Here is a 15,328-nt window from a genome sequence, read left to right on the forward strand (position 1 = left end):
TGTGAGCATTTTTTACACAAAATAAGAGAAATTGGGAAAAGTCCTTTTCAGTCGTTTTAAGAAATTGTGATAAAATTATAATTAAAATAAATACATATGCATGCTATCATTAACCAAAAATTAGTGTTTGCAGTCGTTAAAATATAAGTTGAAAAATAAGCATTTCTGCAAAACAAAAAATTATTTAATATTAATAGGCTTTATTTTATAGGTGAACAACTTTTAATAAAGTGCATTTTAAATAGTTCATCCCCCGTTGTTTACCAAAGGAAATACTCTCTCAGAGAGGCTAATGCAAAACACCCACCAAATTCTCATCTCTCATTTATTTTGAGAGAGAATTATTAAGGTAGATGTATTAGCAATCTGTAACAAGAATGACAAAACAATTTTGCAAACATTAATAATTTTCATATTTTCTTAGCACAACTTCATTCCGAAATTATTATTCAATGTATTGTTCAAAAAATTCCACAAATATTTACATTTTTTCATTCATAATTTTGTTTTTTAGTTTTTGATTTGAAATAAACACATTTTTTGACGTCTACCTTCATAACTTTCCCCAAAGAACACATAGTTCGATTACCGGTTACTCTCGAAACATTCGATCAGTGATTTCGATCGAGTCTTATCATGCCGTTTTTTTCTCGTGTCGAAAACTTATTCACGAGTAAATTCTCGATCGAATCGAATCACATAATTAGGCCCCTGGGCTTTGGGGCAGAAATAGCAAGCTACACTGGAAACTCATGTAAGTGAGTACTGCAATGATCGTTAGTGCATTAAATGACTTCAATATGTTCCACATATTCTACACTAGCGGTCATCTGAACAGGTTTGAATTTTTTTCTTTTTATATGTTAAGGTATCTTCTGATGTGTTCGTATTGCAGATCCATACTATTTAGTTTTTGAGAGTCCTATACTATGCCAACATTCCCAAGAAAAAACTTGACGGTGTTGCCATATTTTTGGAAAATATCATAATTATAATAAAAAATGTACAAAAAAAGTGCCCTATTTTTGCGATCATCAGAATAGGTTTGAATCAAATATAATTGAAAATTTGTACTACCCATGCAAATATTGAGCAATTTTTGGGTTAAGTTTAGTAAAATGGAACATTCTGATAAATCCTACAACAAATTTGACCCGCTTTATTTGGAACGTGGGTTCAATTCTCAACATGGAACTGTTACCAAGAACTTTCAGATGAAATCAAGAAATATTAAAACAAAAACGTTTTATAAACTAGCTTTAAATGACTTTTTGAGTTCGTAAGATCTCTTCTGAGCTTCGAAAATTGTCTGAAAGCAAATACCAAGTGTAGCCATATTATTAGGATCGATAAAATAGAAAGGTCATTGAAAATAGTTGGTATTTTAGTTCATTCATTTCATTTCATTTTTTAACTATCCTTGCAGTACAAATTTAAGTATTATCATGCTCACAAATCCACCATAGTTGACCACATGTATCATAAATGTTCGAAAATTAGTCTGGAAGAATGTTTCTTCGACGACAATAAAGTAGAAAATTGTAATTCAAATTTAAGTCAAAGGGGCATGATAACACCAACTTTTATAGTGCTGTATAACCTAAAATATTTCCGATTTCGATGAAATTTTAAATGTGTGACTGAATTCGGTCTAGAAATAAATGTGCCAAATTATATCGATATCGGTTCAGATTTGGATATAGCACCCATATATATTTTCGGCCGATTTCGCGTATTTGCTGCTCCAAACACGCTCTATAAGTCCGATTTTAATGATATTTGGAATGTGTGATTGAATTCGGTCTGGAAATAAATGTGATCTCCGATTTATATTTTACATATTCACAGTGGTGTAGGGAATCATATAGTCGACCCCGCCCGACTTTGATCCTTTCCTTACTGGTTTTGGTTTTAACATATTTCTGGAGTTTAAATAAGAGATAGAGTTTGATGTATTCTATAGTAACTTTTTATGGCGATCAAATTTTTAGACTATGTTGATCTGATACGATCACATCTCATACGATCACAGAAGGGACCAAAAAAAACCCGCAATAGGGTTAATAATATGAAAAATGAAATCAGTAATCCCAAAAACATAAGTACCCAAGATTAGGTCCAAATCCATTTATTTTTAGAATTTTGGCCAGGTTTTTTCGGAAACTACATTTTAAAAAATTTAGAAAAAATAGTAATTATTCGAGTCCCGCTACCAAATAGGACTTACAATTTTTGTAATTAGTCGTAGCTTAATGCAAAAAATCAGATGTATTTATAATGAATAGCTTTGATGTATTTTCACAAATTTATTTCTTCGCATAACTTTTCGTTTTTTTTTTCAATAGTCGGAGTCTTTGTGCACTGGTTTTCTGGTGCACCTCTTTTAGGTGTGTTGTGACTTATTTCCAGTTTTTTAGTACTTCCTGTAATATCGGCTCGCTTCCTTAAAAGTACATCCACTAGTGCGTCTCTGTAAGGGGTCCGAACATCCCAGGTGCAGATGATGTAAATATTTATTTCAATAAAATTGAAAAAAAAACCTGTTCCTCTTCTGAAAATATTTTGTTAAAATATTTCATTCCCATTAATCTCCCAGTAAAAAGAAGTAAAAATGCAAAGTAAGATTTAGTTTCTCAATAGCATTGCTATTTGTATAGTATTTTTGTATTTAATTTTTTTATTGCTTTTTTAATTTTTTCTTTTTTTTAAAAAAATGTTCTTAAAAACTAAATACAACAGTCTTTCCTTCACCTTGAAAATAGAGAATACAATGCTGTTAACTAAAAAATTAAAAAAACTAGAGTTTAAAAAATATAAATTAATGCAATTACAAAAGCAAACAGATTTCAGATTCCAATTACGATGGCTAATAGAAAACCCCACAAATGATTTTAATGGCCATTAAAAAAACCTCCAATTGGCTCATCATTTGTGAGGTTTTTTTGTATGATTACGAGTTTATGTGCGAAATGCTGTTACTTTATCCTGAAATGCCTTCATTTATAAAAAAAAATTAACTCCAGTTGTTATTGTTTGTGGATTAAGGTAGCCACATGCTAATTTGGAGGTTAGTTTTTAGCCTTGGCAAAACCTTAATCCGAAAGTGGGATAATAGAGACAGGCGTGCCATTTTCAAAAAATTCCAAGATCTTGACTCAAGTTTTGGAATAGTTTGCGTTGGCGTGCCAATTGTACGAATGGCGTCAACCTAGCCATCGTTGTACAATTCAAGATCATTAAAATTTCTTTGTTAAAGAAGTTTTGTTTTATTTTCGCCAAAGCGAAAAAGTTTTTTTTTTTTGCCCAAGGGGCAAGGTTTTTTGTCACTTTGAACCATTTCGAAAAATTTTAACCACTTTCCACACACCACCAAGTCGTTGGGTAATACTTTTAAAATTTGCTACAATTTCCTCCATAGACAACCCAACAAATTTTCCGTCCGAGGAAGGGAATTTGTTTGGGTTAAATATTTCGAAAATTGCAACGCCTTAGAAAAGAGAAAACTTCACTTCTTGGTGGCAAAAATACCAGAATATTTTCAAAATGTTTCAAAGCAACGAGGGGGGTTTTTGCTGCATTCAAAATTTAGTTGAGATGAAGTGGGGTTGCAAAAGTAGATGCATACGGAAAATTTCCTACACTATAAGCCAAACAATTTCTTGAAATTCCAAATTTTGCTCCTAATAGAGGAAAACAAAATTTGGAATTCAAGCAATTGTTTGCCTCAAAGTGATGGAAATTTCCCCACGCAGCTACTTTTAACCCCACGACATCTCTCGTAAGCTAGTGAATACAACGGGGTGGATACTTTCCCAAACTTTGAGATAAACAATGACTTCCTAACTATATTCAAACTATGCCTCAACTTAGGCTTGGAAAAGCCCAAAAATACGGGGAATTACTTCCCCAACTTCTGAACTCAGACAAACTTTAGCCTTGCCATAGTTTGGAAAAAAGTTAAAAAACAAGTCATTACTTACCGAAAGCCAGGAAAGCAGCCGATATACTTTGCATGATTGTTTGGTTGTATGTTTGAATAGCAAGACAATAGATTTAAAAAATCCATAAACGTCTAAGTTTCGGTTGGTCCAGGCGTTCATAGCCTGTAAGGCCGGTTTTGTAAGGAAAAACACAGCGTGTACGCGGAAGGCGTCCTAAAATGTAGCCTTAACCTAATGATAATGCAGGTGAACTCCCAATTCCAAATACCCGAAACATTCCCAACAAATCTCTGAGATTCTAGGGCACTAAAATCAAAGAGATTCATTATGGAATTGCTCCAGCATTGAAATCAAGAGAAACCTATCTGTAAATGTGTTGAAATGAGACAGCCATAACTGGTTTGGGAGAGGTACAAACAAATTATAACTGCACTCTGTGTTAGATGGGTGATGTCACTACCAAACTCTCTTAGAACTTACTTATATAATTTGTTCAGCTTTTTTTCTGCAACTTGGGAACGGGTGTATGACATCACTTGTTGTTGTTGCTGCTTTAATCTTCTTCATCTTCTTCTGCAGATTTACGTTTGCGACACTGTTCTCTGGTATGACCACGGAATTTACAATACGTACAACGTGTTGTGCCCTTGGAGCCACGCACTGGTCCCTTTTGCTCAGTTTCATCTTCCATCATGTTATGTTCAATGATGCGACCCTTCTCCAAAAGCTCACGGAATGTCTTGAAATCATGGCGTGCAATATGCTTGCGATATTTGATGGTCAACAGGCCATAGACTAAATCGATTTCGGTTTCTTCATCATGTCTATCGTCAGGCAATTGAGCCAATAGGGCTCGCTTCTGGCATACAAATGTATCAATGGCCACATGGTCATCCTGTTTTTTCTCAAAGATTTCCATATAGATTTGATAGGCTGGTTTGGTGGGTGAAAAGTGATCACGAATCAAGGCCAAAACATCATTCCATGTTTTAGCCTCTTTGCGTACACCTTGCCACCAGGTTGATGCCAAGCCATAGAAGAGCAAAGAAATACCCTTCAAGGCATCCTCGTCACTGATACATTCGATTTCCTTGTACGTTACAATTGAGGCAATGAATTCTTCAACGGCTTCATGATCACGTTGGCCACCAAAACGAGATGGGCAATTGCTGAAACTTCCCTTGGATTTGGTTTGTACCGTTTCAGCAGCCTGGACTGCACTGTTGGCAGCGGAGATGCGTACAGCTTCGATGAGTTGCTGCAACTGTTCGGTGGTCATTTGTACCATTTGAGCCATTTTTAGGTGTTGTTGTTTTTTGGTTTTCACTTAAAGATGATTGGCTGAGTAACAAAGCCACTAGTTTTTATTTGTATAGTTGGCGAATGTTGAAACTTTTTGTTCACCGTTTAACTCCGCACGAACATTGCCTGGATTTGGTCGTTGCTTTAATCGTTTTTGCAGTACACTGGTTTCTCAATGCAATGCTTTGGCTTTTTATACCCGCCAATGCATTTCACAAAGCAAGAGAACAACGCCTAAATAGCCAAACGCAAGTGTTGATATTTTTATTCTGGGCAGCAGAGAAATGAGTAATTGAATTTCATCATTTTTGAAATTTGTAATAAAAAGAGAAACTGAGTCCTCTTGCTTGGAAACAAAATCAATTGGGGGATATATGTTAAGATTCTTAGATGCTTCAGACAAATAATGTAGGTAAAATCTTCAAAGCAACTAAAATCGAGTGGAACCGTTATATGGGGGCTACTCATACACCACACTTTTGACCACTACTTTTGGCGAAAACGTCTTTGATTACTACTAACTCTTAATTTAAAATTACAACCAATTTCCACCAAAAAGGTAGATAAAAACTAAAAAGAAACCCTATGATAAGGGGGTACCAGTATATGGGGACTATACCAACAAAACGTGTAGGTATGTCCTCAATTATTATAGGAGATGCTTGTTGACAACAGGAAACCTTAAATGCCAAATAACAGCCAATTTAGGTCGAACATGCCAAATAGCGGCCAATTTACATCCGATGTCGGATCCGAAATCGTAACGATGTCATATCGAAAGTTGCATGAAGTGGTTGACATAATTTCGGAACGAAATCGGATCAATTTCGGTCAGAATTCGGAACGAAATCCGAAGAAAATGCTTGGGAAATTCGGAAGGCGAATTTTTTCTTCCGAATTTTCGTACAAATTTCTGAAAGATTTCGGAATAACGTCGTATAAAAATCGGAGGTACTTTCCGAATCTTCGTACAAATTTCTAAACGATTTTTAAAAAATGTCGTATGAATATTGAAGAAAAAAATTTTCTCTGACGCCTCTTTTTATACCCTCAGCAGTGGGTATATGGTAAATTTCACATTTCCTTTACAATTCCATCGAAAAAAAATTAAAAAAAAAATTTGGCTAGCACATTCATAAATTTTGGTTAAGAAAAAAAATCGTGGTTTCAAATCTGTTCGCGTTCACAAAATTGGATGATGCGCCCAAAAGTTATGGGGGGTTTTATTCCCTTAATATCTATCCATAGACCCCTAAATGTTTGCTAAATTGATTTTTATTTTCGCGGAAAATAAATTAAAACTACGTACAGAATCTAGACAATGACCAGAAAAATGTGAGATCAAAATTTTAAAGACTGGGTTTATAACTTGCATATTGCAGCAACAACAAAAGACAAAATGGGTTCCATCTGGAGAGAGGAGAACAGCGAACAAGCTAACACGTGTCCTGCTTCAATTTTTTCAAACAAATAGTACAAATATTTCATCATTAATTGAAAGAAAAAAATACACAGTGCTGCCTGGCAGGCTTATGCCATTTAAATATGGCCGTAAATAATTTTGTAGAGTCCAGGTTGGAAAAAACTATTTTTAATGACGCTGCCATGACTGGTGTGTGCAGTTCGAGAAAGAGACGTGCTATTGATGAAGAACATGTTGACGTAACATCTTTTGATGTTAATAACCAGAACCGATTCTCTATACTGAGAAACTTGGAGTTTATCGACACTTCTTGCCAAGGTAATCAGCCTAATGAAAGCGAGAATAATAACTCCTCTGCCAACAGCCGCAAAGCTCGCCCCGCTAAATCTAGCGCCAACAACACCGAGCCGTTGAAAAAGTTCTGTCCACCCATTTTTATATATGACCAAAACATAAATTTGTTAGCAAAGCAGTTGGAAGAAAAGGTTCCGGCAGGATCCTTTAAATGTATTGTATTTTAATGACGCTTCGCTACATAGCGAAATGATGGCTCTCCTAAGAGAAAAAAATATTAAATCCTACTCTTTTACACCTAAAGAGTTGAAGCAAATTGACTTAGTGCTGCGTGGTTTAAACTTTAATACAACCCCAGAGGAAATTAAAGAAATCTTAGACGTTGAAGTGCCGGGTGTTGTGGCACACGTATCCAGGCTAGTGACAAAACATTCTAAACAAAACAAATATGACACCGGACTATTCATAGTCACGCTTCATCCAAGCAAAACAAAAAATGACATTATCCATATTAATCGGATAATACATCAAACAGTCTATTGGGAAGTTCCCAAAAACAGAGAGAAAGTAATACAATGTAGACGGTGCCAACACTGGGGGCACATAGCTAGGAATTGTAATTACCCCTTTAAATGTGTGAAGTGCAATGACAGTCATCAGCCGGGCGTTTCCACATTAAATGAAAAAGAAACCAGGGAACCTGTCTGTTCGAATTGCGGAGAAACTGGTCATCCCGCTAGCTGGAGAGGGTGCTCCTTTTATAAACAATATATGGAAAATAGAAGATCTCTATTGAGAAAATCAAGGGAGCAGAGAGAGTTAGCGGCCCACAATGTAAAGAAGTCGATTTCTTCCATGATAGTCCCCGGTAAGTCGTTTTCCAATTGTTTTTCTTCGCCCACAACTTCACAATCAAAATCCTTAATTGACGAGTTTTTAAAGTTATCAAAGTTCTTTATGGAACCTGAAGTACTTACCATTGAGCAGGAAATTGAAAGATTTCTTAACGAATACCGCCACATGGCAAAAAGCGAAGCTAAAGCTGAGTTCATACGTATTTTGAATAAAGTTAAAAATGGTCCATAAGGCACTTAAGATTTTGACCTTTAATGTGCGGTCACTTGTAGATAAGATGCGGCAAATAGAACTACATAACATCTTATAATAGAATAAAATTGATATATGTTTTCTCCAGGAACTTCATTTAAGAGGAAAACGGCGAATTTTCATCGATGGTTACAAACTAATCTCCGACGACAGCCCAGTGGGCGTAGCAGTATTAATCAAGGAAAACATGTTTTTTAAACGTATAACATTGGAGGATCTGGAATTTAACTCGACATTCCTAGAACTAAATCTTAAACACAACGGAGTCCAGAAAAGGTACTTGATTGGTTCTTAATACATACCTTCAAATTTTCCCAGGTCGGACTTAATTTCAGATCTAGATAAAATTCTCAACCTAAGCAACAATTATGATGGTATGATTGTCGGCGGGGACTTAAATTCTAAAAATACTCATTGGGGAGATATTGTCCATAATCCAAATGTAATTTCTCTGTTTAATTGGCTTCAGGATAATATAAGTGACGTATACAGAATCTGTGATGTGAACCCATCTTTTCCTAATGGAAATTCGTTTTTCGACCATTTCTTGATCAGCAGACATCTAATTTGTACCAACACACCAAACTTTGAAACATCAACGCTAGCATCTTTCTCTGATCATTATCCAATAAAATTGTTGTTGCAGCTGGAAGACTTCGAGTTTAATCTTGTACCACCTAATACGTACAAGTCATTTAAAAACACAAATTGGTCACACTTTAAGAGAGATATGGATGCAGCCACTTCACCTTTAATGCCACCGATTAACAGGAATCTGAGCAACAACGAAATTGATGACATTACTGAGAGTTTTTCACAAATTTTCATCCAAACCGTTGATCGTCACTCCACTAAAATTAGATTGAACAACAGTAAACGGCATCTTCCTGACAACATCAAAAAATTCCTGCATTTAAAGCATAGGTGGCAAAAACAATTAAAAAGAATATACTATCGGAACGGAAATCGAACATCCATCGAATACAACATATTGTCGAAACAGATCTCTCTACTAAAAATAATTATTAACGACTTAATCAATATGGAACAAGCAAACAGATTCAAGAACTTTTTGCAACAAGTCAAACCTGGGCCAACAGCCTTTAAACAGATTAACAGAGTTGTTGGTAGAAGACAATCCTTATATAGTCACTGTATCTCATATAATAATGTTTCTGCCACAAATGATGAAGATAAATGTAATCTTTTCCACAATTATTATGGATCTGTCTTCAGCGAACATGTCCCAGAATGTCCAGTGGAAAACATTGATTCTCGGATTGAAATGTGTCTAGAAAATATTCCCTACCACATATATGCCTTTAGCGATGATTTCACGTCCCTCGAGAACGAAGATACATATCACTTTACAAACATGGAGTCGATCAAAGATGTAATTTCTGCATCCAAGAACAAAAAGTCTAGTGGTTTGGATAACATCTCAAACTACCTTTTAAAAAACTTCCAGACACTCCTCTAAAAATCTTGACTGTCGTGTTCAATAACTGCTTAAATAATGGGTACTTCCCTATATCTTGGAAGATGTCTAAAATAATCCCTATAAAAAAGAAGAGCCACTCAGAAAATGTTGTCGATTTCCGCCCAATCTCATTGCTTTCAAATATTGGCAAAATTTTTGAAGCTATGTATTTTAAAATCAAAATTAGAGAATGAATTTGTAATAAACCCTCTTTTACCTTAACAATTCGGATTCAGGCCCGGAAACTCGACGCAACACGCCCTTCTTAAACTACATTCGGATATAGTTGGCAATCTAAAGATGCAGATCTCGACTTGGCATAAAGGTATAATCTATAAATTAATTGAACTCGATGTCGAGCCATTCCTCATTAAGCTGTTCAACAACTTCTTCCAGGATCGCAAATTTTGTGTTCAAGTACGTAGCTCAATATCTGACTTTGGAGAAGTAAAGAGTGGTGTCCCGCAAGGGTGTATCCTTGCGCCTCTGTTGTTCTATTTATACCTGTATGATTTCCTTCACTTCTACGCAAACTCTCAAGCTCTCTTATACGCGGACGATTGCCTTATCTATTCGCACAATAAATTTCCTAATGAAGCGCTTAATAACGTTGCCGCACATCTTAATACTATAAATTCTTTCTACAAAAATGGGGCATCAGAAGCTATTTGCATCCGCAACGCTAGTGGAAAATGTCATAGAATGGTGGTACCGCAAAGCAAAAATCTCTCTCTCTCCCTTGATGGCATTCAAATCCAATTCAAAACATCACAAAAGTATTTGGGAGTTAATTTCAATAACCTTTTTCGTTTTAACTATCATGGTCGACTTATCACCACTAAAGCCAAAAAAAGTTGCAGGAATGTATTCTAGTATTCTCAAGAGCAAGTATCTACCAATTCAGCCAAAACTTCTTCTTTATAAAGTGGCGATAAGACCAGTTCTCCTCTACGCCTTCCCTATTCGGTTTTCCATTTCTCCTGTGGTTGCCAACAGCATGGAAATATTTGAAAGGAATGTTTTGCGCAAATGTCTCAACAAGAAATACCAACACTCAAGCAAACGATACTCCAACGAATTTATTTACAACAATGCCTCTGTCAAGCCTTTATGCCAAGACGCGATGCAGCTTCAACATAGATTCGTAGAAAAATTGGAGCAACACGACAATCCTTTAATGATTGAATCTTTCGAAGCAGAGCGTAACATCACTTGGAATTCGTCATCATATCTCTCTCCAATTGGAATTTTACACGAAGATCTCAATAACAATATTCTAACCTCTTTACCTCAATTGTATATTAAGGCTGTGCCTTAGGCCATGTTTATATTATAGACTTTTGCAGGGTTAACCTTCTTTATGAGGATTTATTTGAAATATAAGCAATGGAATTGACAATTAAAACCCAGTGGGTTTGTTAAATCCGGTTATATATAAACGTACTATAACTCGCATCGAGGATAAACAATTTTTTATACCCTCCACCATAGTATGGAGGGTATATTAAGTTTGTCATTCTGTTTGTAACACATCGAACTAATCATTTGCGACCCTATAAAGTATATATATTCTTGATCAGGATAAAATTCTAAGACGATCTAGCCATGTCCGTCTGTCTGTCCGTCTGTTGTAATCACTCTAGCGTCCGCAATAATTGAGATAGAGTGCTGAAATTTTGCACCATAGGCAGGTCAAGTTCGAAGATGGGCTATATCGGTCCACTCTTTGGTATAGCCCCCATATAACGGTACCTACGGATTTGAGATATTTTGACGTTCTTCGCACATTTGCAGACCGAATTAGCTGTAATTTGGCACTTAGGGTTCCTAGAGATTTATATCCCAAAATATATGGGTATAGGTCCATGTTTTGGTATAGTCCCCATATAACGGTACCTCCCGATTTTCGGTATTTTGAGAATTTTAGCCACAATTTTTAACCGAACTATCTGCAATTCGACACTTGAGGTTTTCAGTGGTCATGAAACATCTCTACGAAACATCGTCAACATAGGTCCATGTTTTGGTATAGCCCCCATACATCGGTACTTCCCGATTTTCGGTATTTTGAGAATTTTAGCTACAATTTTTAACCGAACTAGCTGTAATTTGCCATTTGAGGTTCTCAGTGGTCATGAAATATCTCCAACGAAACATCGTTAACATAGGTCCATGTTTTGGTATAGTCCCCATATAACGGTACCTCCCGATTTTCGGTATTTTGAGAATTTTAGCTACAGTTTTTAACCGAAATAGCTGTAATTTGACACTTGAAGTTCTCAGTGGTCATAAAACATCTCCAACGAAACATCGTCAACATAGGTCCATATTTTGGTATAGCCCCCATATAACGGTATCTCCCGATTTTCGGTATTTTGAGAATTTTAGCTGCAATTTTTAACCGAACTAGCTGTAAAGATCGGTATTTTGAGAATTTTAGCTACAATTTTGTCTATTCAAAAACAATCGCCAATATAGGTCCATGTTTTGGTATATCCCCCCATATAACTGTACCTCCCGATTTTCGGGAATTTTCAGTAGTCACGAAATTTCTTCACTAAAATTCGTCAACATGGGTCCATTTTTGAGGGTCTACATTGTTTTGGTGAAACTACCCTCAATTTGACTCTTGAAGTTCCCTGCAGCTATAAAACTTTTCCGCCAAAAAATCTAAAGATAGGTTGACTCTTTGATATGCCCCGTTGGTGGTGCCTTTAACCTAGCTGAACACATTTTTTAAGATTAGATTAGATAATACTGTGCAACAAAATGGGGGTGAAAGTCTGGGGCACGGAAAATTCCTCTTGGGGAAGAAAGGCCTTGGTGAGTATATTATGAACCCCGAAAGACAGATCCGCCGTGAGTCGAACTTCCGCGTTATGGCGTGATGACATTTTTGTTAGAGACCCTGTGGGCCATCAGGAATTAGCGTTATATCTTTGTTCACTGTTGCTTAAGTGCTCTACAAAAACAACAAACAAAGATATAATGCTCATTTATGATGGCTTACAGGGTCTCTAGCAAAAACTTCATCACGCCATAACGCGGAAGCTCGACTCACGGCGGATCTGTCCTTCGGGGTTTTTAATATACACACACCAAGGGCTTTCATCTCCAAAAGGAATTATCTCTGCTCCAACATTTGTAATCACAATGTAATTGTCGATAAGTTGTTACACCTAAAATTGTGAAAGGACCCTAATTATTCCATTTTAATTAAGACTATTTTATGGTGGAGGGTATAAAAAGTTCGGCCCGGCTGAACTTAACGACTTTTTACTTGTTTCATAATAGATTCTTTCAGAAGATTTTGTGTGCTCGGTCGTTTTTGGAATATCTATGGTGAATATATATAGGGAAAATATTGATAACCCAGATAGAACTTTGTAAAATTACGTAATTTAGTACTGTAAACTAAAGTAACATCATCAGATTCACTTTGGCAGTTTTGTTGTGATGTGTGTTTACTTTTTATTTTTAAAGTAAGACCCAGCTTTGAGTGGAGACGTTCTTTGAAGAACGAGCCAAGGAACTATGGTATAATGAACCAAGGTGCAACGTGTCAAGGGCCATTTGGCCGACTCTTTCAACAAAGAGAACTACTTCACTCTTAAATTTGAGCAAATCAGAAATCAGGGTATTGACGGGAGTCATTACCGGTCATTGCAACATCCGAGCTTTTTATCGGCAAATGGCAGGATGATGGCGTGGACTGCAGTGCAGGCTCTGTGAAGATGAGGAGGAAACGGAGACTATTGAGCATATTTTATGTCGTTGCCCGATGTTAACTCGAAAGCAATATAGACTAACAGGAGTATGCTTTCCTCCAAGCTTAACCTTCTACTCAAACAGGGAACCAACAATCATAAACAACATCATCAAAAATTTGAATTGGCTGGGACGGCGCGACCCATAAGCGTAACTACTTCTCTGACAGTTTTCTACCATCACCAAATAAACAATCCTCCTTTCTTTATTACATCTTCATCTTTAATAAGCCATTTATTATTACTTTCCCAACCCCACCCTATTTTCTTTACTTTTCTTTCTTTTCTCTTTTTTTGTCTTTTCGGGTAATTCTGAACCTTTTTATACCCTCAGCCTTTAGGCTAAAGAGGGTATTTACACTTTGATACGACCAAAAATGTGCCTCATCGAAATAATGGTTTTAGGCCCCAAGTATGTTTGTACGATATCCGTTTCAGACAATTTTGAGTAGATCTAGCAATCAATGTCCGTCCGTCTGTCTGTCCGTCTGTCTGGATGGCTGGTGCGCACGATAACTCTCGAACGGATCAATTGATTCGGTTCAAATTTTGGGTATCGAAATATTTTGTCCAGATTCGATTTAAGTTCGAAGATAGGCCATATAGGTCCACTCCTTCAGGTACCTCCCCCACAAATGTTCAAAAATTGTCGCAAAACTTGTGCGCACGATAACTCTTGTAGGAAATAACCGATTTGGTCCATACTTTACACATCGTGTAATATTTACCAAACTTAGATGAGGTTCCAATATGGACCCAATCGGTCCACTGCTTCGGGTACCTCCCACACAAAATTTCGGAAAAGTTCAGTTTAGGACCTGGTCTCGAATCGCTTTGATTTTTGTTTATGCAAGTTGTATTTGCTGTCCTCTATACGGCGCTGTAAGTTTCATTAGGGGCAAGTCCATACTTCCTGAGAAAATAGCCTGAAAATAACAAAAAACCCTATGACACCGTGTGCAGTGGTTGGAGCGCAAGATAACTCTCGAACGGATCTGCCAATTCGGTCCAAAATTTGGCTTTCGTAATATTTTGTAAAAACTTAGTTCAAGTTCAAAGATGGATTATATCGGTCCACTCCTTCCGGTACCTCCCCCACAAAAGTTCGAAAATGTTCGGAAAATTTGTGAGTACGTTAACTCTTGAAGGGAGTAACCGATTTGGTCCATACTTTGCACATTATGAAATTTCTACCAGACTTAGATGAGGTTCCAATATGGACCCAATCGGTCCACTCCTTCGGGTACCTCCCACACAAAATTTCGGAAAAGTTCAGTTTAGGACCTGCTCTCGAATCGCCTTGGTTGTTGTTGTAACATCTTGTATTCACTGTCCCCTATACGAAGGTACAAGTTTCCTCAGGGGCAAGTCCATACTTCCTAAAAAAATAGCATGAAAGTTGAAAAACAAACCCCGTGTTTATGGGTGGAAGCGCAAGATAATTCTCGAACGGAAATGCCGATTCCGGCGAAAATTTGGCCTTCGTAATATTGTTTCCAAAATTACTTTAAGTTCGTAGATAAGCCATATCGATCCACTCCTTCAGGTACCTACCCCACAAAAGTTCAAAAATATTCGGAAAAATTGTGCGCACGATAACTCTTGATGGGAGTGACCGATTTGGTCAATACTTTACACATTCTCATAATATCTACCAGATATAGATCAGGTTCGAATATGGACTATATATGTCCACTCCATCCCGTACCTCCCACACAAAATTTTGGATAACTTCACTTTAAGACCTACTATTGAATCACTTTGATTTTTGTTGAAGCAACTTGCATTCGCTGCCGGAATTACGATGGTAAAAGTTCTTTCAGGGCAAGTCCATAATTCTTGAGAAAACAGCCCAATGGGTGTAAAAACCCCCTATGGCACCCCCATGGTCTATGTCGGTCCATTCCTTTAAGTACCTTTTCCGCAAAATTTTTGAACTTTAATCCTAATCAACATTTTTGTCGGTTCATACGAGCAAAATTTTGAAACCCCCTAAATACATAAGTTTTTTATG

General features: G+C 36.6%; 1 protein-coding gene across 1 annotated transcript; it reads right to left on the reverse strand.

Moving 5' to 3' along the window:
- Positions 1-2,624: 2,624 nt before the first annotated feature.
- Positions 2,625-5,527, reverse strand: LOC141400692 (activity-regulated cytoskeleton associated protein 1-like). Its single transcript, XM_073980072.1, has one exon. It carries the CDS (start codon positions 5,236-5,238, stop codon positions 4,495-4,497), a length of 744 nt encoding a protein of 247 aa, XP_073836173.1. The 5' UTR covers positions 5,239-5,527; the 3' UTR covers positions 2,625-4,494.
- Between the last annotated feature and the right edge of the window lie 9,801 nt (positions 5,528-15,328).

This window comes from Musca autumnalis, unplaced genomic scaffold (assembly GCF_047663935.1).
Source record: "Musca autumnalis isolate F117 unplaced genomic scaffold, ASM4766393v1 scaffold_4, whole genome shotgun sequence".
NCBI lineage: Eukaryota > Metazoa > Arthropoda > Insecta > Diptera > Muscidae > Musca > Musca autumnalis.

Bases quoted from the DNA above. Each gene is read 5' to 3' on its own strand.
- LOC141400692 (XM_073980072.1), bottom strand. From the start codon at position 5,238: ATGGCTCAAATGGTACAAATGACCACCGAACAGTTGCAGCAACTCATC.